Consider the following 27,102-nt stretch of genomic DNA (forward strand, 5'->3'; position numbering starts at 1 on the left):
TGTTGAGGCAAAACCCTTCACATACTTAGCACCCGCAGGGAATTGACGCCAGGAATACCTTGGAAGTGAAGTAACCGTAAGACGAGTGCGGGTACAGTGTCAAGGCAAAACCCTTCACGTACTTAGCACTCTGCAGGGAATTCAAACCAAGAAGGATCTTCTGGGCCATGCTTGCGGAAACGTGAATAACATTCCCGCACGACGGGAACGTCGAGAACTATATTGTTTGAAACTCCAAGATGGAATTGATGGTTTTAACATAAATGATCACTATGTCGAAAACCACCAAGACCCCATGGAGAATCCACACAAGTGGGACTCAACGCTCCTGACGCGCGAGGAGGTTACAAACCTACCCGCTTCACACCCAAAGATCAAGCAGAAAAGTCGGGAATTTCTGCGTGACATCAGGAAAACCGCGGGATGAATCACCACGGAAAACCGAAAAACTAAACCTTTTTCAAAACCCCTTGCTAAGTCCAAAAGTTCACCTCACTTATTAATAATTCATGAGAAGAACATTGGACTGGGGGGACTTGAAGAGGTAGGTCCCAGCAGAGCCCAGTTGGACCCGCAAGACTCACCTTGAACAGGGACGTCTGCGCACTGACCAACTGCTCCAGCAGGACACCATGCTCAAAGAACCTTACGCGCAGTACGCCAGCTGTACCCGCAGGGAAAGCCTCCCAATGGTGAAGTACCCCGCCTGTTCCCGCAGCTGCGGATACAAGCCATCAGGGAAGGCTACCCGCACTAACAGTAAGGCTACACGCACAAGGCATTCGTTCAGTAGTCACGTGAAGGAATGAGCAAGGCGGGAACACTCCCGCCTAAATGAGCCAGTCCGTATGCTTCTGGAAGGTCTTTCGTACTATACCTACTAAGGTATGGGCGGAACAGACAGTTTGACCAGAGCAGCCCATGAACTAATCACAGGGTGACAGCTCACCGACAACAATACGAGGAGGAGCACCCTCTAGTACTGTTTCACTATTAGCCGCTGCCTACTCACCAACCCTTACGATGGGACGCGCGCAGCCTACAGTTGGTGGAACAGTACGTAGCCGGCAGTAAAGGAACAGTATACAGCCGACCTTATTACTGTTGGCCGTAACCTATCCACCAACCAGCATGGCCTGTGCGTGGTCCACTGTTGGTAGAACAGGAATACTATTCAGCCGGCTGTACCTGCTTGGAAACCTACCTTCGGCTATAAATACTCCAACACCTTGGAATGGTAAGGACATCATCTGATATCTCAATCTTATCTAGCAATCTCTTAATATACACATATTCAGAGCAATCTAGTCTGATTCTCACGCCGGAGGGTGGTCACAAGGAGGAACCCCCCCCCCCTTCTCAGTGACGAGCTTACGGTGTCTGTTTTGCAGGTCCCCTGAAGAACAACCTTCTCTGCTGGACCTCATCCGTGGGAAACATTACTTAACTCCCAGATTATCTATAATCTGTCCAGGGTTCACTATGTGTTTCTTCAACTCCATACCAGGCATTATCACACTGCATACATGCATGATACATCCAAAATTATTAAAATATATTAGATTTAATTATTTAAAGCATACGTTTCTATAAACTGGTGTGCCACGTGTTGGCTTTTGGCTTATTCAGTTTGAAAATTTTTTGAGCTCAAATCAAAACTGAACTGAATCAAATTCGAAAAGTAAATAATTGAATAAACCGAATAAATTTTTATTGTTTTTATTTTTCTTTTACTATTATTTGCTAGTAGATTGGGTTGGGCTAAAGCTGTAATTAAATTGGGCTAAATGACCTTAAAAATACCATTATTTGATATTTCTTTATTTCGTTAATTCATTTTGTTGTGTTCGAATGGAATTCAAATTCTGAAACCGAAAAATTATTTTGGTTATATTGTTTTGGAATATATTGTCTATGACCAGATATCTTTTTGAATCATGTGTAGTTCGTTTTCAAATTAAAGTATTTCGTCTACTACGAAATCAATCATCTGATAACACAGAAAAGTTCACAAGATCGAGAAGTTCTAATATGTGAAATGAACATTCACAACCCTTCATGAAGGCATCACGACAAATAGCCGTTATAACTGCCTCAATCGATGCGGTTACATAAATTGTTGCTTCAGTTGATTCTAATCATCAACTTTGGTTTTGAATAACAAAGTTAGTACTAAACAACAATGTTGCTACATATTTTCATTTGGTGCTGAAGATCACTTTAATACTAAATATCGTAGTTAATAATAATTATCAAATTCAAGCAACTTTTAACAACTTTGCAATCCTGAAATAGTTTCCAACTTTCATGTATGTTTAACCCTCGCTAGGGGCTTTGCCACTTGAACTTCACCAGGACCCCACAACTAGGGGCGCTACTCCTAGAACCTCATTTGGTTTAAGGGCTTTGCCTCTATCAAACTTAAACGTTGGTTCCACAAATATTAAGGTAAATATTCTTTGTTGACGTGCACTCCGCACCTCTTAATTAACCCAAGCCAATACATATTCTAACTTTTGAATTGGTCTTACACTCTTACCTAAATTCAATTATCTAAAATAACATTAATGAAACTAAAATCATCCAACATCCGTTTCGACCAGAAACCAATGTGCAATGCGGTTTGGTTCAAATTTTAGTCTAGTAGGTTTTGCTCGATCTATTCTAAGTCTAACGATATGCACAAAAACATCTGACAGTACATCCAGATGAAGAAATGATGATCCAGACGAATAAACATTGTTCGGGACGAAGTCTCATTATATATTCCGGATGAGTTAAAGTTGTCACGGATGTGCATGTTGTGGTTGATAAACAAGTCAAGTCAAATGAGTTTGACCTAGGAGCTTAATTGTTTATTCTCTTATGATCGTATGGGACTATAAATAGAGATCTAGGCTTGTTTAGTTGGTGTGAGTACTTCATTTGGGGGGGGGGGGGGGGGGGTGATTCTTTGAGAGGTCGAGTCCTTCATTGCAATCAAACAACCAATCTGGAATGAGCATTTGAATATTTTTTACATCATCATGTTCTAGATTGTTATTGTTAATCTTAGACGGATGAATTCAACGTCGATCTAACTGCATCCCCAGTTAGATTGACTTGAACAGATTTGTAAGTTTTTAGATTTAATGGAGTTCATACCGGGATCCTACATGTTTGAATATTAATATTAAAAGTAAGTTTAGTATACCTGACAAAAGCCCCCACGACAATGACCTTGACCCGAACATTGGTTAAAGCAAGTAGATAACACAGGAGTCTCACAAAACCGCCGGTAAAAACCATCATATTTGCAATCACACTCTTCTTTAAATTTCACTTTTGATTGATAAGCTTCAACTGGATCTACATTACACCATCCGGGCACGCTTCTGTTTGTTGAGAAAATATTTTCATGGTCGGCTTTTGACCGGTTGATGCCTTTCGGTCCACCAGGTTCAGAAGGTAAGCTGGTTAAGATCGATGGTTGGTTTTATGAGTTAGGAAAGGTGATACTTTTGACTTATTTCCTTATGAGTGAATGAAACAAAATATTAAGTAAAAAGAGCTGATCAACTTGGTTGAAAGTAGCAATACTATAATTTTAACGCATATAACTTACTAGGTCACATCTTTAAGGTCACATCTTTAAGATGTTCACACTATAATAAGAGCATGCACAACAAGCTCTATCTTCCTATGTCTGGATCTACGTGGGGACGGCAAACTAGAGAATAGCCAAGTCCATCATTGTGGAGAGAGATCTTTGAGAGAAAAGTTTGCTCCAGCAAACTTGAAACAAACCTTAGGTGGCACATTCACACACACTCTCTCTCTCTCTCTATATATATATATATCACATACATATGTATGCACATTATATTTATATAACTTTAATACCTTTTTAATAGGTTTATAAAGGTTTGTTGTTATGAAAAAAAGTAAGATTTTTAGAAAATATTTAGAATCTTATGTGACAATGATGTGACGGTTTGTGAAGGTTTGTTGTTGTTGATGCTCTAACATGGTAGTTTACTTAAAACATTTTTCGCATATTAGTTAATTACGTGGAAAAGTGTTTATGGGTCAACCCAACCCGATTTTGATCGCCACCCAACTTACTACGAATACAAAATCCGTAGGTGACAATCATTACCCATTCTTTTGAAATGGATTGGTTTTGGCAAAAGTTTTTGCATTTGTTCATCGGGTCAACTCAAATTAGACAACGTGTCAATTTCATTCTACTTACCGGTGAAAACATACATTTTATAATTTATAAACTTGTTAGTTTAAATGGGTGAATTTCGTTCTACTTCAATCTCTGCCACCAACTCCAACGTTGACACCACAAGCGGCACTACCGACACCTCCGCTGACACCACAGTGGCCACCCACATGCCACCATCCACACTGGTGACACCACGTACCCTAACAGGTGCCGCCGCCATGGACACCACCAAAGCCCACCACCTTCGCCTCTTACTAGCTCCACTCCCATCCTTTCCTCTGACACCACCGTTGACATCACCACCTCGTCACCAGTGCCCACCTCCTACGTTTGCGACTAACCACCATATACCACTAATAGAGTTAATCTATTCTTACATTTTTTTTTCTAAAACGACTCATTTTATCTCTGGTCCACTTTGTTAGAACTTGTTCTTACTAGTCACCCGGCCCCACTCGGTTGAAATCTATAATTTATAGGCTTACATCATTTGAAACCCGCATGACCCTGCTACATGACGATTCGGGTATTTGGTTCCTTCACCACAGAAGCACATAGCCCGTGTTGTGTCACAGTGTGCAGAGCAAATGGACGCAACCCATCGACCGTATGGTAGCTCCTCCGTTGCAGGGTAATTGCAACTAAACTCTTCTCTCTCAGTGCAGCCATCTCCTGTATGTTTCATATATTCACAAATTGTTACACAATATATACATTTGCTTTGTTTTAAGATAGTTGTTATGCAAGACAAAATATCGTAAACATGGAAAGGATTTTACATATATGAGAGGGTTTTCAATCGGAATTACATAGTTTTGATTGGTTTGAGTGTAAGCTTACACGCCTAACAGCGTTGTATTCATAAGTTTATACCCAAACCTGTTTTGACAAGTTACCTGTTCATTTACTACCAAACATTGAAACAATACTAACCTTTGAATCCGTGGAAGCAACGACATTGACCCAACTCATGATTACAAACGCCTTGACCACTGCACCCATCTTTACATTTCTTCCCGGCGATTTCCTGTTAAATGAGACACAAAACATGATCAACACAACACATTTCAAACCGACATTATTCCAATATATGCACTTTAACTATCACCTCAACAACTTTTATTGAACCGGCAAGTGAATGGCAACCAGATAACCATCGACCAATCTCAGCTTCCACGGTGCACCATGATACGCAACTGCCTTATGCAAGTCAGCTGGAAACCGGGATTCCAAAGATTGATGTTGTTTTTGCAAACTATTGGTGTTTTGAGGTTCAATTGTCCGGACAGACGAGTATATGACTTGACTGTATCTCAAGTAATCAAAAGAAGGCACCGCAAGAAACATGAACAATTGAATTACCAAAACTAATGCTATAGTCGAATAAATGGTTGTCGCAAGTGATAACGAGCCATTCAACTTTTGAAGGGAGAACATGATCAATATGCTAAATATACTTTTCAAGTAATCCTTTTACACCTACAGATCAAGAAACACGTAGACATGGTTAATTAGATTGAGGATTCACTCTAGAAAAATGTATGATATTGTAAAAGAGAGTGAAATAATATATCAGAATACTGTAAGTTTGTAACTACAATAACTATACCCTGAATATATACAGAATTAGAAACTCTAGTCTCTGGAGATATCTATTTCGGGCACGTAGGCTAAAGGCAACTCATTTATTTATTTATTTATTTATTCGCACGAATTTTGTGAGTTTAAATTTAGTGTAACGGGTTTGGCTCAGTTTTGAGTACGTCGAACTACAACCACATCTAAGCTAGGTGTATGAATCGTATTCACGTTGACCCAAAGGGTAAATCATTTAACTCGTTTATTTATTTTTCTAAATGTTCTTTATATAATGTACAAATAATATACCAACAATATTAAGTATATTTTTTGATTAAAAACGTCACGTTCGTGCCAACCCGTTAACACAACCATTTAGCAGCCCTACTAGCAGTGAAAATTTTAGCTAATATTTTCTTAAAGAGAAAATTATTATTTAGAAAAAAGATCTGATTCATAAATCATAAAACTAAAAGATGAAATTGTCATTGTTAAAATAGTATTAAAAAAATGCATAATATTTAAAAGGTCACACTTTTAAAAATTTCATCAAACGTAAATACAAGATACTGATTTAAAATTCTAAAAAATGTCAGATAAATGAAATATTTTGCTTTTAAAAATTAAAGTATTGTCTTGATATTTTTATTGGAGAACTAAAGCTAAACATTATTATAATTATAAAAATTTCTAAGAAATTGGCATGAATTAAGAACAAACACTGCAACTTACCAACTGAGTGAAGAATTAAAGTAATTTTAGACGAGAAAAAGAGGTCTGCCTGCCGGAGAAGAAATTAGGAAACTAATTAATATACAGTAATGGTGACAGGACAAAATTTCTGAAATACCCCTCACGGTGATAGACAGATTTCTATGTTTACTGTTTAGGGGTATGTTTGTCAAATGACAGCCAGTTATATACGGATTTGTATACTAGAAGTTGACCCGATGGCAAGTTACTACAACCGCATGTAAAATTAGCCAATTGATTATAATATAAGTTTTTAAATGAATTTCTACTTTTTAATCATAAATAAAAGAAATTTTGTTTTGAGGTAGCCAATACATAATACAAAGAAGTGAAAAAAATGCACTAAAAGTGTACGGGGAACGTTGTGAACTTTCACCCACACTAACTTGTTCATCAAGTTTCGTAGAAGAAGATACCGAAATGACTAGGCGTAGCTTAATTTGTAATGGTATCTTTACAAATTAAATTCCAAGACATTGCTAGTTCATCAAGAGTACATGTGCATAGAGACTGCCAAGCTACACTTGATTGACTCTTTAAAGATTACTTCATCGAGTCAGGTATATGACTATTACCATACGCGAATGCACCCTACACGTTTGGTGAGTACCTGAATATGAGCGAGAACGTTTATCATGAAAGTCTACACAAACATTTTGTGATTGTGTTATCCGTTTAATTATATGAAAAACAGTTTCTTCGCAAACCAACATACACCCTCGGATGTTAGGGAGCATAGATTGGACGCACTACATATAGGGAAACTAATTTCCCAACAAAATGGCTCAAACTATACATGAGGAGATTTTCATATACTTGATCAACTGTTATGACAAACACATGCATCCTTCCAAAATCAGAAGGATTATGTACACATTTCACATAATATGATTCAAAAAAAAAAAATATATGTGGCTCTATCTCCCGAAGACGAAATTAATCCTCCAACAGAAGAAGTGTCGAGGACATCATTCTTGATCAGTTAGGATCTCAAGAAATTCACAACTTCAGACTTAATCTTGTAGATCATATTCCACACACACATGTTCCGCATTTCAACTGTGGTAATATTTTAACTTATACAATGCTATTTTTTATTGTAGTTATACCATCTACCTAAATTACTGTCTGAAAATTACGAAAAATTTGTTGCATGAGGAAACTCGTGATATTAAAAAAGTTTGATCATTTTATGTACATTTAAAGTTAACGGTTTAGAAATGTAAAGTTTTTAAATGTCAACAGTTTTACATTTATACTTTCCTTTAATTCTTTTTATTGTTATAAATTGTATTAAATTAAATTTGATTTTCACAACACCCCTTAATTAGTCAATTATGACGAGTTTAACTTAGACTAGACGTAGAGGTTGTATAATAGGGCGTTAAAATGATGAATAGGCATGTCAAATCACTACTAAATCATTGCTACAGAATTTCACCGTCAAACCTTTCAAAATTTAAATGAGCCTTTTGAATTCCAAATAAAACAGTTATTGGTGTTTAAACTTTAAACTTCAAAATACAAATAATAAAAAATTGAATTCTAAATTCTTTGATCCTTTACTTGTTTCTGAAAATTAAATAAATAAATTAAAACTATTACACTATATAGATCAATAATTTAAGCCATTTTCACGTAATAAAAAATACCAAACTCTATATTTTCTGCGTCTCTGTATTGTAATCATGAACCCGAACAACTAAGAAATCCCCGCAACGAAAGCTTACAACCCAAATGACCCATTTTACTAAACATACGTGCTGTGAATATTGTGCCAACGAATAGTCGTTTTTTTTTTAAATGTCCTGATATCTTTTTCTATTTAAGTATCTTTGTTTTTTGTTTTTTAAATTTCAATTAACGCTTGTTTTTTATCTTCTTATTTCAAGTATCTTTTTTCTATTACTATGTGCTTGTAACTTTTATATTATTAAAATGTTTTGCTATTTTATTGTTTGGTTTTATTTTTTAAATATTTTTGTTTATAGAATAATAAATATTAAGTAAAACATAATTGAGTAATAATTACAATTAGTTAAAACCACTACACGTAATTTTAAAAGGGTTTTAATGAATTCATTTTAACTATGTGACATTTTAACTAAAAAATTAGTTAAAACCAATTCACATGGTCTTAAGGCAATTGAAACTGAGTTTATTTTCTTCCCTCTCTAAGGTGTTGGCTCTTCTTGTCCAGGAATAAAATAAACTGGAATGTGAGTTGCTTGTATATATGGCAGAATCTTGTATTGTGTTAAATAATTAACGGAATCATGTATCATGTCAAATAGATGTCAGGATCTTGTATTATGATCAGATCATGTATCGTGTCAAATAATTGTCTGGTCAGTATATTGCTGAGAATCTTGAATGGTATGCAACTATACGCCTATACAAGTCGTATAGTGAATGGCATGCAACTATACGTCTATACGAGTCGTATAGTGACCTAGTCAACACCAGATCTGACACCTTTGCCAACTTGTCGTGTGCAAAAAAGTTGCTCGTGTCGTATAGTCTTGAAAATCAAAAAAACTATTCGAAAAATATATTGCCTTCTGGGAAAACTATTGATATGTCTGAATTTACTGATTTCATAATATGTGATTTAAATCAAGTTTCAGTAAGGGTCTGTTTGGTATGACATAATGGAATGAATGAGGGAATGGAATAGACAAATGAATGAAATAAATCATTGTCATTCATTGTCGTGTTTGGTTACTATGTAGGAATGGAATGATTATCCTTTAATTATTATTATTACTACTATTAGTAATAATAATAATAATAATAATAAGTATTAATAATATGAATATTCATAATAACTCATTTTTAAGACTTGCGCGTTTCAACGTGACCATTAAACGAATAAAAACAATTATAAAAATATGAGTTAAGCGCCATTTTGGTACCTGTGGTTTGACCAACTATGCAACTTTAGTACCTATACTTTATTTTATGCAAATGACTACCCCGGTTTGAAAAAACTTGCATTTTTAGTACTTTTTTTAATTACGTCTATTTTATCAGTTAAGTCAAGGGTACTTTAATAATTTTGTAATTTTCTTAATTTTTTCTTTTCTTTTAAATGCCGACGGCATTCATCCCCACCGGAGGTCCACTGCCGGAAACTACTTCGGCTCGTCAGCGAACGCACCAGGTTTCCCGGAAATGTTCGTGAACTCCATCGTCGTCGTCGCTTCGTACTGAGCCATCATAAGCCTAATTCGTCGCTGCTCGTTCTTCTCCACCGTTGTCAGATACTGTGGCGGAACCCTAGCCGCCATCATCATCGTCATGGTCATTGTCATCGCCACCAATTGAATCAGTAGCAGCGGCGGCGACAAACCTGGTATCCGACACAGTATCCGACAATGGTGGAGAAGAACGACCATGGTGGTTCAACTGATAGTATCCGACAATGGTATCCGACAATTGAACCACCAGATTGTCGCCGCCGCTGCTGCTGGTTCAATTGGTGGCGATGACGATGACGATGGCGATGACTATAGCGGCTAGGGTTCCACCACATTATCCGACAACGGTGGAGAAGAACGAGTAGCGACGGATTAGGCTTATGATGGTTCAGTACGAAGCGATGACGACGACGGAGTTCACAAACATTTCCGGCAAACCTGGTGCGTTCGCTGACGAGCTGAAGTAGTTTCCGGCAGTGGACTTCCAGTGGGGTTGAATGTCGCCGGCATTTAAAAGGAGAGGGGGGGAAGGCATTTAAAAGAAAAGAAAAAATTAAGAAAATTACAAAATTACCAAAGTACACTTGACTTAACTGATAAAATAGACGGAGTTAAAAAAAAGTACTAAAAATGCAAGTTTTATGAAACTGGAGTAATCATTTGTATAAAATAAAGTATAGGTACTAAAGTTGCATAGTTGGTCAAACCACAGGTACCAAAATGGCACTTAACTCTAAAAATATTGAATCATGTCTGCGTGTCATGAAGCGTTGAGTCGCCAATAATAATACTAATATTGTTAACACGATAGTAAGTCTAATATAATAATTTAGATATTATAATATACAAAAATAATGATAATATAATAAAATTAATAATAATAATAATAATATAACCTTGATAATTAATAATCATTATAATATAATAATAATCCTAATATAATAATAAACCATAATATATTATTATTGATTCCATTCCTTAAAAGGAATGAAAAAAAAAACACCTAGGTAGCGTTTGGTATGCAGGAATGACAGTGGGAATGGAATGATTCATTACGTGGGAATGGAAAAAATGGTGTTTGGTTGCTTAATGAAATGAAATCATTCGTTATACATGGAATTCGATTCCATCAAAACCATTCCTTCCCACCCCCCTTCTTTTTTTTCATTTCATTCCTCCTTCACCATACTTTCTCAACAACACCACCACCTAACAATGACCACCACCTGACCGCCACCGTCACCGTTGCCACCACCTTCGTCACCACCGCCGCCATCACCGCAGCCCTCACACCGCCATCACCGCAGCCCTCACACCGCCACCACCGTCGTTGCCGCCCTACCATCGCCATCACTACCAATGATACCACCGCTTGACCACCCCCACCCCCACCCCCACCACCACAACCACCATCGCCACCGACACCACCATTTTTGTCGCCGGAGCTACCACCACCATCGCCATTGCGGGTTTTTTTTTTTTTTGAAAAAAAAAATATATTTTTAGATAAGAGTGTTTTTATTATTTCTATTTCATTCCTACAATTTTTTTTTTGATACCAAACAATATAAAGTAATAATTCATTTCATTCTTATAGGTTAACCAAACATAAAGTAATGATCCATTTCATTCCCTTGTCCATTCCATTCCTTCTCCTATTCTATTCCCTATTCATTCCATTACCTCCAACCAAACATAACCCAAACCATTCCATTCCATCTTTTATTCCTTTATACCAAACGCTACCTAAGTTTGAATAAATTGAGTTATGAATCTATAAGGCGTGCGTGTATGGCCGTCCAAACCGCTCGACGCTCGAACTCGCTCGCCGCTCGCTCGGAATTTGCTTGGAAAATGCTCGCTCGTTTTTCGCTCGATTGTAAACGAGCCGCTCTGCTAGGTTCGGTTTGTAAACGAGCCAAGCAAGGAGCAAAGGTCTGCTCGGTTCTGTTCGGCTCGAATATTTTTAATTTATTTTATATATAATTATATATGAACAAATATGTAAATATATAGACAACACACATAAAATATAAGTATACAATTTTTTAAACCTTTTTAAAATTTTCCTACTCCGTCAATTTTATAGTTTTATTAGTTCGATTCAAGCTTTCAGAATACTAAAAGTTTGTTTACATGTTTATTATATCTTACTTCAAACTTCTTTCTTCTAAAAATTTACAACCAATTATACATTTGTCTAAAAACTACCAATTTGTTTACAAAGTATTATTTATAGTTTTCAAACTTGTTTCTTATTGAAAATTTTAAAGTGAAAAAGAAATAAAAAATGCTCGAAATCGCTCGATGTTTGATCGAAAAATGCTCAGTTCGATTTTTGCTCGTTTCGTTTTACGTTCGGTTCGAATTTCAGCCGTTCGGTTTGGTTCGGTTGTAAACGAGCCAAGCAACGAGCAAGCCTTCGCTCGGTTCGGCTCGTGAACAGCCCTACGTGCATGTGGTGGGTGTGAGCTGCGTCACGTAGGCTTTATATGTGTTGTGTAGGACTAGGAGAGTATTACCACATTATTAATTTAATTATATATTTTTTAATTATTTACTCTTTTTTTCACAATACACATTATTAAAAAAAAAACAATCATTAAAATGAATAATATAATTTGAGTATATCATATTACCTTTAACCTTTCAAATGTTTTCTATCAAAATTCAAAACAAAAAAATTAACCTATGCATTTACTCAAAACTATAAAACAAGAAGCAAAACCAAAAGGAACCCCAAAAAAGATATGTGTATTGTATGTTCTCCACTATACTTTGAGTATGCATTCTTTAGGTAAGCAGGTTTCCTTTGTCACGCTCGTGTTTTGTATTCTCCAAGGGTCGTTATATAGCTTGTAGTGCAATGTCTGCCAAGAAAAATACATTAATTAGAACTCAAGTTGCTCACATAGGGATGCCAATCGTGTCTGGTTGGCTCTGGCTGAATTGTAGAATCCGAACACGACCCATGTGCCAAAATATCAACTCTAACTAGCGCACACTTAAACTTGTGTGACCCGAACACGACCCGTTGAACCCATTTTTAATTATTCATACAGGTTGACGAGTTATAAATGGGTTGTTAATTGAAATCAAGTCATAAGCGTTTTAAATGGTTGTAAACGATTGCCATGTTTACATAAACTAGTTAAGCAGGTCAACCCCCAGATACGATATATTTAATAGATAATGTTGGGGTGTGCATGAAATCGAAATAACCTAACGCAACCCAAAACTAACGTTTTGGTTTATGTTTTCTTAAAACTGACTTTTTGATTCAGTTTTGGTTTTGCATTTACTAAAAAAACCAAACCAGTAAAAACCGAATTTTGTTATTGAATTTATGGATTAGAATTTCTTTTTTTTGAATCTTAAGCAATGTCTAAAAAATTAATAAATGGTGTAACCAAAATATTTTAGGCCCAAAAGTGTAATAATCAATCAACCATTAATTAACAAAAAAAATTTAGGTCAAAGTTCATTATTTTTATTTTGGGCCATTTTTTAAGCCCCAAAAATTTCAAGCCCAAGTTACAAAACCTATAAACCAAAACCAAAACCAAACCCAAACCATTGTGAAGAAACCTGAAACCTGAACTGTTTCCCAAAAATCAAATTCTCGGTTTCTAGTTCGAGCCCAAAACGACCCAAACCGACCATGCACACCCCTAACATATATAATAACTGAAAACCTTATTATTTTTGTGTCTACTTAAAATAAATAAATAAATAAAAAAAGCTTAACCCTTTAAATTATTTATCTACGATACAAAGCATGAAAGTGTGCATACCTGTATAAATGTTGAGAAAACATCATCCTCGCTTAACTCGGACAACTGTTCAGCCCAATCATTAACGAACCCAAACGCCGATTTCTGTCGTTTGGCTTCGAGTAAAATAGAATCCCGGTACAAGAATCTCTGCCAAATGCTCTTCACATTCGCCAACATGAATTCTACTTCGGTCTCATTAAAACCCTACAAGATCAGTTGTATGTTTAGACAGAGAAAGTAGAGAGAGAGAGATTGAGTAATATTTCATTATGATAAAGTTAGTTACAAGCGGTACACTATGCACCTCTATTTATAATGCAATAGTTACACAACTACACAAGATTTAACTAACACTAGCTTTGTTTGTTAGTTATGTAACAGAAAAGCTAACTAACAAAGTCAACACTAGTTAATATTTGGTGTAGAGGAATTACCCGAAGGATCTTTACGAGGTTCGGTATTTCATCTTCACGTAACCGAACAGCAAAACTCTCATAGTTGAATATGTTCTCCCATGGCAAAAAGATACCATCCTGAAAAATGTAATACAGATGTAACTTTCTGATTATTGTTAACTTATTTGTTCATGTAACGTAAATGTAGATTTGTATACTTGAAAGCTTTATAATTCTACTTTGAGTTATTCCTTTAAGAAAATGTATATTTTTATCCTTTTTAAGAAAATAAAACAGTTAACAGAATATAATTATCTTTAATTTAAACGTTTTGGTAATTATAGTTTACATATGTACCTTTTAATAATAAACAAATAAAAACAGAAAACGAAATTTAAGCTATTTGAGATTGAGCTCACTAAAATCTCAAATCAAGCCCATCTTAAACGAGACCGAGCTCGAGCCTAAATTAAAGCTAGTTTGGTAAATAAGCGGGCTTTATAATTTATATACCAAGCTTGATTAGGCTTGTGACTTGTAGTCTAAACCAGTATGTTATTCTTATAATATAAGAATTCTTATTTAATATAGTAAATATTAATTACGCAATAAGTATTATTATAAATTATTATTATTAAAAAAAATATATATCTTCTATATTACGTTATATCTTATCTTAAATATATATAAACGAAACTTGTAAAAGCTATGGTTGCTTCCTACATTCTCTCAAGCCACCATATTGCTTTATTTGTAAATACAGGCTTCTCATGCATTTGACCCGAATTCACAGGTACGGGTCTAACCAAACCCAGATAGGCCTTAAGCGGGTTATAGCATCTCATTATATTTAAAAAAAAATTAATCTTACCAAACATTCGATATGAAAATCCTATAAATAGGGATATACTTGAAATTAATATTCGATTTAAAAAAAATATATATGTATCTTAAATATATATAAATGAAACCTTTAAAAGCTCTTTGGTTGCTCCTCACCTCTTCTCAAGCCACCAAATTGCTTTATTTGTAAATTGAGGCTTCTCATGCATTTAACCCGAATTCATGGGTATGAGTCTCACCAAACACATATATCATTTAAACGGGTTATAACATCTCATTAAATTAATAATTAATCTTACCAAATAGTTGATATGAAAATCCTATAATCTAGGATATACTAAAAATTAATATCTGATTTTAAAAAAGTATTATTTATAATTAAGAAACAATTTTATAGTAAAAAATTAAGCGGGTCATGGGTCTCACCAAACCCATATAGCTTTTAAACGGGTTATAACATCTCATTTATTTGTGAAACCCTTTCATCATCAAACCCTAAGTATATTATTAACTTCTTTACAATAAATAAAACTAAAATCCAAAAAATATATATGAATGTTATAAACAAAAATGTAAAACAACCCCGGTAATACAGGGGATAAAACCTAGTTATTTATAATTTAGAAACAATTTTATAGTAGAAATAAATAAATAAAGAAGAGTGTCATGGGTCTCACCAAACACAGATAACTTTTAAACCGGGCTAACATCTTATTTGTTTGTGAAATCCTTTCATCATCAAACCCTAAGTATATTATTAATTCCTTACAATAAAAAAATTAAAAGCCAAAAAAAGATATAAATATTATAAACGAATGATGTAAAACAACCCCCATAATACGGGGGATAAAAGACTAGTATATATATAAAGTTATAATTTTAAATATATATAAAAGCAATATAAACACATGTACAATAAAATACTTAAATAATTAATAATAATAGACGAGATCAAATGGATTCTTAAAATTTACTCACAAGCCGAGCTCAACTTTGGATATAGAGCACGAACGGAGCCAAGCTTGAGCTCAAACCCTGTTAAGTTAAACTAGTCGAGCTCGAGTTTAGCTTGTTAACCCCCCTAGGCCTAACCTTGTGCATCTTTGCTAAACTCTAAACCCTAAACAACAATAAAAATTTTGAGCTAGAATTAACCTGGATAACAACCGGAATGCAACCTTGCAAAATACTATCTTCCATCCTACCACTCCATCCATCTCCGGGCATAACTCCACAAAAGACGGAGCTTGCCAGGTCATCATGGTAACTTTCAGTATGCCTCGTGATCACAATCACATCTTCAACATGTTGTCTTCCAAGCTTCCCCTCTTTGTTTGGGGACGATCCAAATTCGTCTGCTAGCTTTTGCCTTATACCCATACTGTATCTGCATGATGACATGATATACAATCTATTACAATAGGAAAATAAATGGAATAAATTTGACAAAAACCAATATATAAATAAACAAGCTCACTTACATAGATTCAGGTCGTCCGTGTTCATAAGCGGGGCCCAAATTACCATTGAAGTAAAATAATGTCTTCCGGTCCTCTCGAGGCCTGTGCATATGTAAATTAAGCGTGTTTAATAAACAAGCCCTGGCTCATGAGCCTAAACGAGCCCATTATTTATAAATTTTTTAGTTAATGTATAAAAATATATTTATATGATAATTATTGTTATATATAAATTATAATAAAAATAACTAAACAATGTATATTATGATATGTATAAAAATTATAACTATTAATAATTTAAAAATAAGTATAAATATATTTACAACATAATTATAAATGTAAATAAATCAACTATCATAGATAATATATGAGTTGAGCGCCTGAGCCGATCTCGAGCTCCACCTATCGAACTCTAACTGGCTTGCAAGCCTATTATTTATATACTTTTTATTTATGTAGTACATATACAAAAGTAACAAAATGTATATACATTAATTAATATCTAGGCAAGCATGGGCTCGGCTCGGTTCCTTTACACCCTTAGTGTTGACCCACCAACACATTTTGCCCAACTAAATATAACTAGGTTAATATCTAATTGCTTTGAATAAATCAATTTATGAAGTTGAAAACATTTGAGCACCATTTTGGGAGACTTTCAACCTATTTTACTTTTAGCTAATCTATAAATTTGACCCGCTTGGGTTAAAACTTAAAGCATAAAACAGATCGACCCGTTTTAAGTATATTTTGTTGGAAATATGTATACCTAGCCCAAAGCTTTTGGCTTAGAGAGGTGACATCAGGCCGTTTCCATGCAGGAATCACAAGATCTTTTTGAGGGTCAAAACAGGAATGATTCCCCCGATCATCCGAAGAAATATCATCCCAATTGTCGGCCCAATAAGCTGTTGTTGAATGGTTGTGTTTCGAGTTTGTGTTTCCCCAATGGACCAACATCATGCTGCTCCATATCTCTTTCGGGGCATAACAAGCGCCTTCATCCCACGAAAATGACTGCCTTAACGTATAAAAAGTTCGTTAATTGTGTGAATAATTTCATATATAATCGAATTTTGTAGAGTCATACCCAAACGTGATCTCTTCCCGATGAACGGTTCCAGTAAGGGTATTGCTGAACGATATGGTCATGTGCTCTCTTGTAAAACTCAAGAGTGAAAGAGCTTCTCAAGCCTCTATGTTTCTGGAAAAATGTTAAAACAGGAACATAAATACTAACAAAAAAATTAAAAAGAAGTTTAAAGTTCCATGATGCATGTTGTTTTACCTCCATGCTCAAATGAGGAGCATCATCTGCACGAGTTATGATGCATGAGTCAAGAACCGGGACAAAATAATAATCTGCTTCTTCTCCGTTTAATGTCCGATGTGGGCTAGCTAACATGCTTTCATACAATGCTATCTATAAAAAAAAATTTAAAAAAAAACATCACAAAATGGCTTAAGTTTGTTTTAGTTACTCACAAATCACAATTCATCTTGATAGTAACGGGTCAAATGTAGAAATTTAGATTAATGTACCGTGTCAAAATATGTCTAATGTGTATTAAATACTTGCATTGGTCTAAAAGTGTATTATCTTATTATTTAAAAGATATAGCTTTGACATTTTGTAGTCATGTTTAAAACATTAATTATATACAAAAGGTAAAAAAGATGGACATAAAAGTGTTGGGAGGTCGACCCAAACCGTTTTGACCCACATATAAATGCTATCTTTTATACGCAAATCCATTTTGACCCGTCACTGAACCAGCCATCTGCTAGGGGTGCGCACGAAGCTGAAGTAACCAAATCGTAAGTGGAATAACCATCGTAACTGAACCCAATAGAAAACCAAACAATGTTGTTTTATACTTTCTTAAAACCGACGTTTTGGTTCAATTTTGGTTTTGCTAGCAGCCAAAAACTAAAAAGACAAAAAAACTAACTGAAATAACCAAACCATAACCAAAAAACTGATTTTAAGTAATTTACAAGACATTTGAATGGTGGAGCCCAAAAAAATTAAAATCCAAATTGTAATAAACAATTCATTATTAATCAACAAAACAATTTAGAACCAAATTCATTGCTTTGAGAACCCCTTAAACCGAAAAAACCAAAATCAAATGGTTTTCAAAAACCCATAAACAAAAAATCAAAAAAGCCCCAAGACCGAACGTTTTTTGGAACCCCAAAAACTGAAACCAAACGCTCTTAAAAACCCAAAAACCAAAACTGAACGGCTTTTAAAATCCCAAACACCGAAACCGAATGGTTTTCAGAAACCCCAAAACCAAAACTGAACGGTTTGCAAAAACCCATATTTTCGGTTTTTAGTTCGGTTTTAGCCCAAAACCGCCACATGTCACCTATAAAGATCACTATCATAGGATATTATAATACCTGGGAACCGTATAGTTGTTCCGTCCATACAGTAGCATTGTCCTGATCATAAATCCTGTTAACACACTCGAACTTAAAATGACGACCCTGCAACCAAACGAATTACAATCCATAAATAAATAAAATCGAAAAAAAACACGTTTACAATTTGATATAAACATTCTAACCTCGAGTAGCAGGCTATTAAACTCAGCTGGTAAATCATAAACATAAATTAAAGGTCTTCTCTTTTCCACCACGGTTCTTAACTCGACAATTCGTCTACCATCGGGAATACTAATTTTGGCGGGACTTAGCCAAAGTGGCCAATCTTTAATTGATGAATAAACAGATGGAATGCTACAATCCACCCCATACCAGCCATTGTCGCACTGCATACACAAGATACATTCAAAAATATAATCAGGCATTTTATTTAACTAGAAGAGTGCCCGCGCGATGCAGTGGGAAACACATACTTTGGTAATCATGTAACAAATTTATGGGTGTTCGTTATTCCGTAAACTGTGAGGCCGTTCATCGGTTTGGTTTCACAGTTGAAGCCGAGGCTGACCGTATATATTGAAATGCTAATTATTTACTTATTTAGTATTAGATATGTTTTATAATATATATTAGATATAGTTAAACAAAGTTTTATTTAATATGAGTAAACTCGTCTATTACAACTTTATAATTTAACCCGATTTTCAGTATGATTTTTTTTGTAATCTTTGTTCTTGTTGTGAATTCACCATCTATTTATTTTAATAAGGTTTATCATTTATGTGACCAAAGTTATCTTTGTTCATATTATGATTCTCTTAAGTAGCGTATAGTTGGTGCCTAGTTTGAAGTGAAGGTATAGACAGATTAATAATTCTTATTTTAAACTCAATTTATTATCGAAGTACAAACTATATCAGAAGCTATGAAGCTATGGGAAAGAGTTATCGAGGTTAGAGTTAGACGGGAAACTCAAGTCACGGTTAACCAATTTGGTTTCATGCCAGGGCGGTCTACTACAGAGGCAATACACATCTTAAGAAGGCTGATGGAAAAGTATAGAGAGAAGAAATGTGATCTGCATATGGTTTTCATAGATCTAGAAAAGGCATATGACAGTGTGCCACGGCGACTGCTTTGGGAAAGCCTAGAGGGTAGAGGGATCCCGGGGAAATACATAGAGATAATCATGGATATGTATGCCAACACTGCAACTAGTGCTCATGTGCCCGTGGGGGATACTGATTTCTTCCCGGTGGAGGTAGGCCTTCATCAAGGCTCAGCGTTGAGCCCTTTTCTTTTTGCAGTAGTCTTAGACGAGTTTTCAAAGTCGATTCAAGAGCCAGTCCCGTGGTGCATGATGTTTGCAGACAATATTGTGTTAGTTGGTGAGAGCAAACAAGATTTGAACATGAGGCTAGAGGAATGGCGATCTGCTTTAGGGATGAAAGGTTTAAGGATTAGTCGTGCAAAGACCGAGTATCTCCACTGTGACTTCGGTGGAGTAATCGACGATGAAGAGGTGCAGATCACCATTGAAGGCCAAGTGGTGCCGCAGATAACGAAGTTCAAGTACCTAGGTTCGTTTGTCCGGAGCGATAGGGAAATAGATAGTGATGTGGCCCACTGCATTCAGGTAGGTTGGTCCAGATGGAGAGCAGCTACAGGAGTTTTATGCAACAAAAGATTCCCAGCTAAACTAAAAAGAAGATTTTACAGGGTTGCAGTTAAACCATCCATGCTATATGGAACAGATTATTGGGCCATCAAGAAGGTGCATTCACGAAAGTTGGAGGTAGCAGAGATGAGAATGCTAAGATGGATGTGTGGGTACACAAGGTTGGACTGAATAAAAAATGACATGGTTCGGGAGAGATTAGGGGTGACTTGCATATCAAATAAGATAAGGGAGGGGAGATTGAGATGGTTTGGACATGTGGAGAGAAGACAGATGACGACTCCTATTAGATTGGTAGAAAATATTACTATTGAGGGGAGGAGGGGTAGAGGTAGACCCAAACTGACTTGAGATGAGAGGATTAGACATGATTTGATAGATATGCACCTCTCCGAGGACATGGTTGAGGATAGAGATTCTTGGAGACGTAGGATTAAGGTTAAAGACCTCTAGGGCAATGCATAGTTCCTGGTTAGAAATGTATTTTAGGGTCTTTCTTTCCCTTTTTGTTTGGTGTTGGTCATATATTCTTCTTGCTTTTAATTCAACCTAATGTAATATGTTTAAGTATTTATCTATTTATTTGCAAGGTCCAAATGATATACTATTATAATATTTTATTTTTTCACGTTATTTTCTAGTATTTAGTATCTATCACTATTATCAACGTTTTCATGTATCTATTTAATACTAGACTACTATTATTAGCATTATTATAACATATATGTTTCCTTTTATACGGCTTCACACATTTACTTTTAGAGTTGGGGGTCTCTCTGGAAGCACCCTCTCTATTCTTTGGATAGAGGTACGGTTTGCCTACATCCCACCCTCCCCAAACCCTGTTAATAGCTTGGCTATTGACGGGATTTTTTACCAGGTACGATTGTTGTTGTTGTTGTAAACTATATCAGAACCTAATCGTTGGTAATGGTTCGGCTTAGTTGGGTTTTAATTTTAAACAGCTTAGTTTTGGTTTCCAACAACGAAAAAAAACGTGTAAAGTTGGCTCATGATTTAATTTAAAGTGATCAAAACCGAACCTCAAACACTTCTGCATAAAATATTTTTTTTACTTCCAAAACTATAGCAATATCATACTCAAATTAAAGATAATAAAATGCTTGTTTTTATGATGCCATTTATTTTAAAAATATTAACGTATGAAAAAGTTATGACCGTTTAAAAAACGTGAGGGTAATTGGGTTAAAAGTAAAAATTAAAGTATATATAAGTAAAAGATTAAGGACCAATGTTGTAGCTTTAAAAGATGAAAATTGTAATTATTTTGAAAAAAAATAAAATGCACTTGAGAATTTGATGTAACAATGACATTTTTGTCCCTATTGAATGTTGTACATTATGCATTAAATGTTGTAAATTACTTAAATAAGCGTCTTAATTTGCCCATTTGTGGTATATTATATATAGTATAGATTATTAAAGCACACATTTCTTCTTTACGGATTGATTCGGTTTTGAAAATTTTCCGGGTGAAACTGAAAGCCTGACTGAACCAAATTGAACGGATCACCCATGAACCTACTGGGTTGACCCGTCTATCTAAACGGGTTCACGGGCTCGACCCCACACTAACCCGAACCCATTTATATCAAATTCAGTTCATGTCATGTCAGAAATTCACACCCTTATGAATAATTGTTTCACTTTATGTATTTATTTATTTTTATTTTTATTTTTTTTACTATTATCTCATATTCGGTTTGCTCAGGTTGGTTCGGTTCCAACTGAATTTAGAATCCTGAAACATAAGCCGAAAACCAAATATGTAACTGGGTTCGGTTTCAAACGATTTTGGTTTCGGATTAATCAGTTTGAAGCCAGATAATGAATATACCTGACAAAACCCACCGCGACAATGGCCATGACCCGAACATTGGTTAACGCAAGTCGATAACACAGGTGTCTCACAAAACCGCCCGAAAAGACCATCATATTTGCAATCACACTCTTCTTTAAATTTCACCTTTGAATCATAAGCTTCAACCGGGTCCACATTACACCATCCGGGCACACTTCCGTTTGTTGAGAAAATGTTTCCGTGGTCGGCTTTTGACAAGTTCGCCACTTTCGGTCCACCCGGTTCGGTAGGTAAACTGGTCAAGAATCGAGCGTTGGCTTCATAAATCAGTATACGAACGAATATGAACAAAAAAAATGTTAATTTATTTAAACAAACGGACATGAACACGCGTCTCACTCGTTCATTTATGCTCATGAACATTGGTTCAATTTAATTCGATTATGTTCTCTAGTTTACAAAGGTTTTCGTTCGTTACTGTATACATTCAAATTTATGGCCCATTACAACTTAGTGTAGTTTTAATAACTTTTTTGTGTCAACACATTGTTCTTCACGTTACTTTTAACTAGTTTTAGGCTTTTAGCTCAGGAGCCAAGCTCGAGCTTTAGAAAAGAGCTAAAAATGAGCCAACCTTGAGCTGTCATAAGTCGAAAAGAGCTGAGCTGAGCTCGAGCCTAGTCAAGCTTCATCAGGGTTATGCTCGTTTGCACACATAGAACCCATTTCTAGACCGAACCAATATGTTACTCTCAGCCCGTTTTACCTAACTCATTTTGCCCAAAACCTATGTTGACCCGAACCCATTCTAAATGTTTCCCAACCCACCCGATTTGGCATGCTTAAAGAAATTTATAACTCGTAGGCTTACATCATTTGAAACCCGCATGACTCGGCAACAGGACGATTTGGGTATTTGGTTCCTTCACCACAAAAACACATGGCCCGTGTTGTGTCACAGTGTGCAGAGCAAATGGACACGACCCATCGACCGTATGGTAGCTCCTCCGTTGCAGGGTAATTGCAACTTAATTCTTGTCTCTCAGAGCATCCATCTCCTATTTTACAGAATTACAAATTGTTATGCATACATTTTTAAACAAATGCTTAAAAAACTCTGATTAATTGTTGCAGTACAAATCATTATGCTAAATAATTATGTTTGGGGGGGGGGGTGCAATTTCAACCTATTTATTTACGAATGACTCTATTCTAATTATAATTTATCTCTAACGGGTCAAACAAGTAAAAATAAAATGTTTTAGAGAGGAAATGGGTCGAAGGTGTAAATTATTTAGTTTTGTTAATCATATTTTATACACTATATTTTTACCATATTATAAAGAATTAAAGGGAAAATAGATTTGTTTTGTTTTTGCCAAAAAAAAATTCAAATCAAGAAACCAGAATAGCATATGGAGTTTATTCATAAAAGAGGGAAAATCCTAAAAAGTATGAGAAGCAACCAGGAGATGCCACGTGTACAAAGGATGAGGGTAAAAAAGTCCCAACTTTTTGAAAAACTAAAAAATTGGGCAAATCTCGAGTTCTCGATTCAGTATTCACCGTTTTAATTTGGACTCACTGTTAAAAATCTTGAGTCTGCGTTGTAAGAAATCTCGATTCACAGTTGTAGTTTTTATTTTAAATTTTAATACAGCAATACTATACTCAAATTGAAGATAAAGAAAATGCTTGACTTCATGTGTAATTCTTTTAAACAATAGCGTAGGAAAACATTATTAACGTTTAAAAAAGGAAGGAACTTGATCAACCATGGTAGGGGAATTTCAAAAATACCCTTCCAAGCCTTTATAAAAACTGTGTCAGCCCTCATTCATCTCAACCATCGATTTCTCTTAATCAATGGTCCGCACTCATTCTCATACTTTTTACGAATTTCAAAGTTTTTACTTTATCCGCTCCCTACACACACACACATATAAGTTTTTTTGACCCCCCCCCCACTTTTTCCATTGACCCTCTACATTATGGAATGAAACATTGAAATAATACCAACCGTTGAATCCATGAAAGCAACGGCATTGACCAAACTCATGATTGCAAACGCCTTGACCGCTACACCCGTCTTTACATTTCTTCCCATTGATTTCCTAACAAGACACAAAACATGATCAACACAACACATTTCAAATTTCAAACACAAGACGATAATATTCTAATATGCACTTTAATTATCACCTCAACCACGTTTATTGGACTGGCAACCGAATCGCAGCCAGATAACCATCGACCAATCTCAGCTTTCCACGGTGCACCACGGTATACAACCGCCTTATGCAAGTCAGCTGGAAACCGGGATTTTAAAGATTGAGGTTGTTTTTGCAACCCATTGGTGTTTTGAGGTTCGGTTGTTGGGATGCATGAGTTTTTGACTTGCTTGTATCCCAAGTAATCAAAAGAAGGGACCGCAGGGAACACGAATAATTGGATTACCGAAACTAATGCTATGGTTGAAGCGATGGTTGCTACTAGCGACCATGAGCAAGTCCACTTTTGAAGCGAGAACATGGCCAATTTGTTGGTTGACTTTTCAAGTGATTCTCATTTACCTAGTAATCAAGATTGTTTGACCTGGTTAAAGTCAAACATGAAGATCATGGTTAGATTGAGGGTTCACTTCAACAAATATATGTGAAATCAATCGAAAACTGTTAAAAGTCAATTCACGGATAAAATTTTAGAGCTGTTCAAAAATTATGTGGAATCAAGAAGTCAATCTAAAAGCTTGTGGGTCGCTAGAAATTTAGCCAAGCTGGCTCGGTTTGTAAACAAACCGAGCGCAAGCCAAAGTCGGCTCGTGGCTTGCTCATTAGCTGACTCATTGGCTCGTTTAAATTAATGCCCAAATTTCAACTTGTTAAGATAAACGAGTCAAACCGACTCGACTCGGTTTGTAAACGAGCTGACCCCGGCTTGGATCGTTTACATCTTTAGTTAAATCTAAAAAAATAATGAAGTCAAAGTTCATATAACTAAAACAAAAGTCAAAATAAACAAATTTGACTATTTGTTTCAATTGTATGAACTTTGATCTAATTCATTTGTTTTGTTTGATTTAGCTAATGTTATAATCGAACCACGCCAGAGCCTGCCCTGGGCAGGCTCAGCTCGGTCCGTAGCTAAATCTAACAAAACAAAATGATATAGGTCAAAGTTCATACAGTTGATACAAAAAGTCAAATCTACTTATTTTGACTTTTTGTTTCAAAGTTATGAACTTTGACCTAATCATAATAGGGTCGTAAACGAGCTCGGCTCTGCTCGTTTACAGCCTTGGCTAAATCTAAATCTAACAAAACCAAAATAATAAGGTCAACTTCATGTATTTAAACAACAAGATTTGAATAATAATTAGCAACCATTAGTCCTAAAGAACACCAGAGAATAATGGGAATGATTACCAACTCAAAAAGGGATTACCTTTTAAACCAATACAATCAATCATCATCAATTAAATCAAAATTCACCAAAACCCTTTTCAGTTCCTTCAAAACCCACATGAAAAAACCCATAAAATATTTAAATTTTTATTTTTTTTAAATTTAATGAGTACCCACCAACACAGTAATTAAAAAGAATAATCAGAACAACTTACTTACCAATTAAATGAAAAAAATTAAATACAGAAAGTACAAAGATGAAGAGGTGGAAGACGTCTGTGTCTGCCGGAGAAGAAATTAGAAAAATAAATAGTAATGACGACTGGACAAAATTACCGATAATACCCCTTTACTATATATGGTTCGATGTGTAGGGGTAATTTTGTCAAATGACAGCCTGTTATATTGCAATTTGTATACTAGAAGTTGACCACGATTGTAAGTTGCAACTACTACATGTAGAATTAGCCAATTAATTGTCGTTCCAAATAAAAGAATTAACAAAATTAATTAAAATTTCTTTTTTTAATAAGTAATAGTTAGCATATGAGAATACTGAGTTTGCTTTAGTATAATTGAGTTGTGATTAGTTTTTGGTTGGTTAAAATTTAAAAAACGTTTATTTATATAGGTTTGGTTGGTTTTAATGAAAGATTCAAAGGTGATCTTTTAAAATGTTTAATTAAGCTATTGGTTGATTCATCTCTACAATAAAGTATAGTTTGATTATATCTTGCACAGAATCGTTCATTAATGATTGATATTGAATTTTTCATATAAAGAAAGAATTTTGATATTAATTGACAGTATTGAATTTTGTTGCTATTCATCAAAGAAAATCTGATTCATCTTTTAAGTAATTTTAGTCTCACATGTGTCGAGTTTCTTTCTGAGAGTGAAATGAAGATGGTTGTGTGAATCACTAATCTATCGGTCATCCAAATAGTTCAAATAAATCTATAAAAAGATTGGATAACAAATGCTAACATTAGATAAATTAATAGTCATTAAACTTTTCGTCCATAAATAGATGGGCATGTATAATGTTTTTTTTTAATGTTAGAAATTGGTTGAAATTTTTAAGTTTTACAAAGATAACGGTGAAAAAGTAATTTTTAATTGGTTTTTTTGCAATAAGTATATAAGATTTTTCATTAGTTTGTAAGCACGTCTATGATATTTTAAATTTGGCCTAGGTATATATATAAATAATATTTAATAAATTTATAAAAGTACATATGAAGTTTATCTTAAACAAAAGTCAGATTTCATAACAAGCTTAATTAACAATTATGACGAGTTTAGTTAAAGCCTCTTTGTTTTAATAATTACTTTAATTTAGTAGAAATCGAGTTATTTTCCTCCATCTCTAGATCTAGGAATAAAATGGAGCTGGAACGTGGGTTGCTTGAAGGATTTTAGTATTTTATTGCATTGAAATAAACCCAAATCTATAAACAGCTACACATTTTATATGCATATAATGTGAATCTAAAATTTGTAGCACAAGTAAATTTATATTACAATCAGTGGCGAAGTTTGAATGAAAACATGTAAAAGAAAAGACCCATGGCTTTGAAAAGCTA

The 27,102-nt window shown here is 34.9% G+C and overlaps 1 protein-coding gene across 1 annotated transcript; it reads right to left on the minus strand.

Annotated features, from left to right (window-relative positions):
* Nucleotides 1-12,499: 12,499 nt before the first annotated feature.
* Nucleotides 12,500-24,675, minus strand: LOC143542432 (uncharacterized). Its single transcript, XM_077035018.1, has 14 exons — nt 24,315-24,675; nt 24,133-24,226; nt 22,984-23,170; nt 22,149-22,407; nt 18,795-18,998; nt 18,628-18,714; nt 17,507-17,641; nt 17,309-17,422; nt 16,988-17,235; nt 16,240-16,320; nt 15,914-16,145; nt 13,955-14,053; nt 13,539-13,724; nt 12,500-12,614 (listed from the first exon to the last, which is right to left on the minus strand). Exons 1-14 carry the CDS (start codon nt 24,642-24,644, stop codon nt 12,516-12,518), a joined length of 2,355 nt encoding a protein of 784 aa, XP_076891133.1. The 5' UTR covers nt 24,645-24,675; the 3' UTR covers nt 12,500-12,515.
* Between the last annotated feature and the right edge of the window lie 2,427 nt (nt 24,676-27,102).

Source organism: Bidens hawaiensis, unplaced genomic scaffold (genome assembly GCF_021521415.1).
Source record: "Bidens hawaiensis isolate Kalapana, Puna unplaced genomic scaffold, B.hawaiensis_p1.1 tig00012838_1, whole genome shotgun sequence".
NCBI classification, from domain to species: domain Eukaryota; kingdom Viridiplantae; phylum Streptophyta; class Magnoliopsida; order Asterales; family Asteraceae; genus Bidens; species Bidens hawaiensis.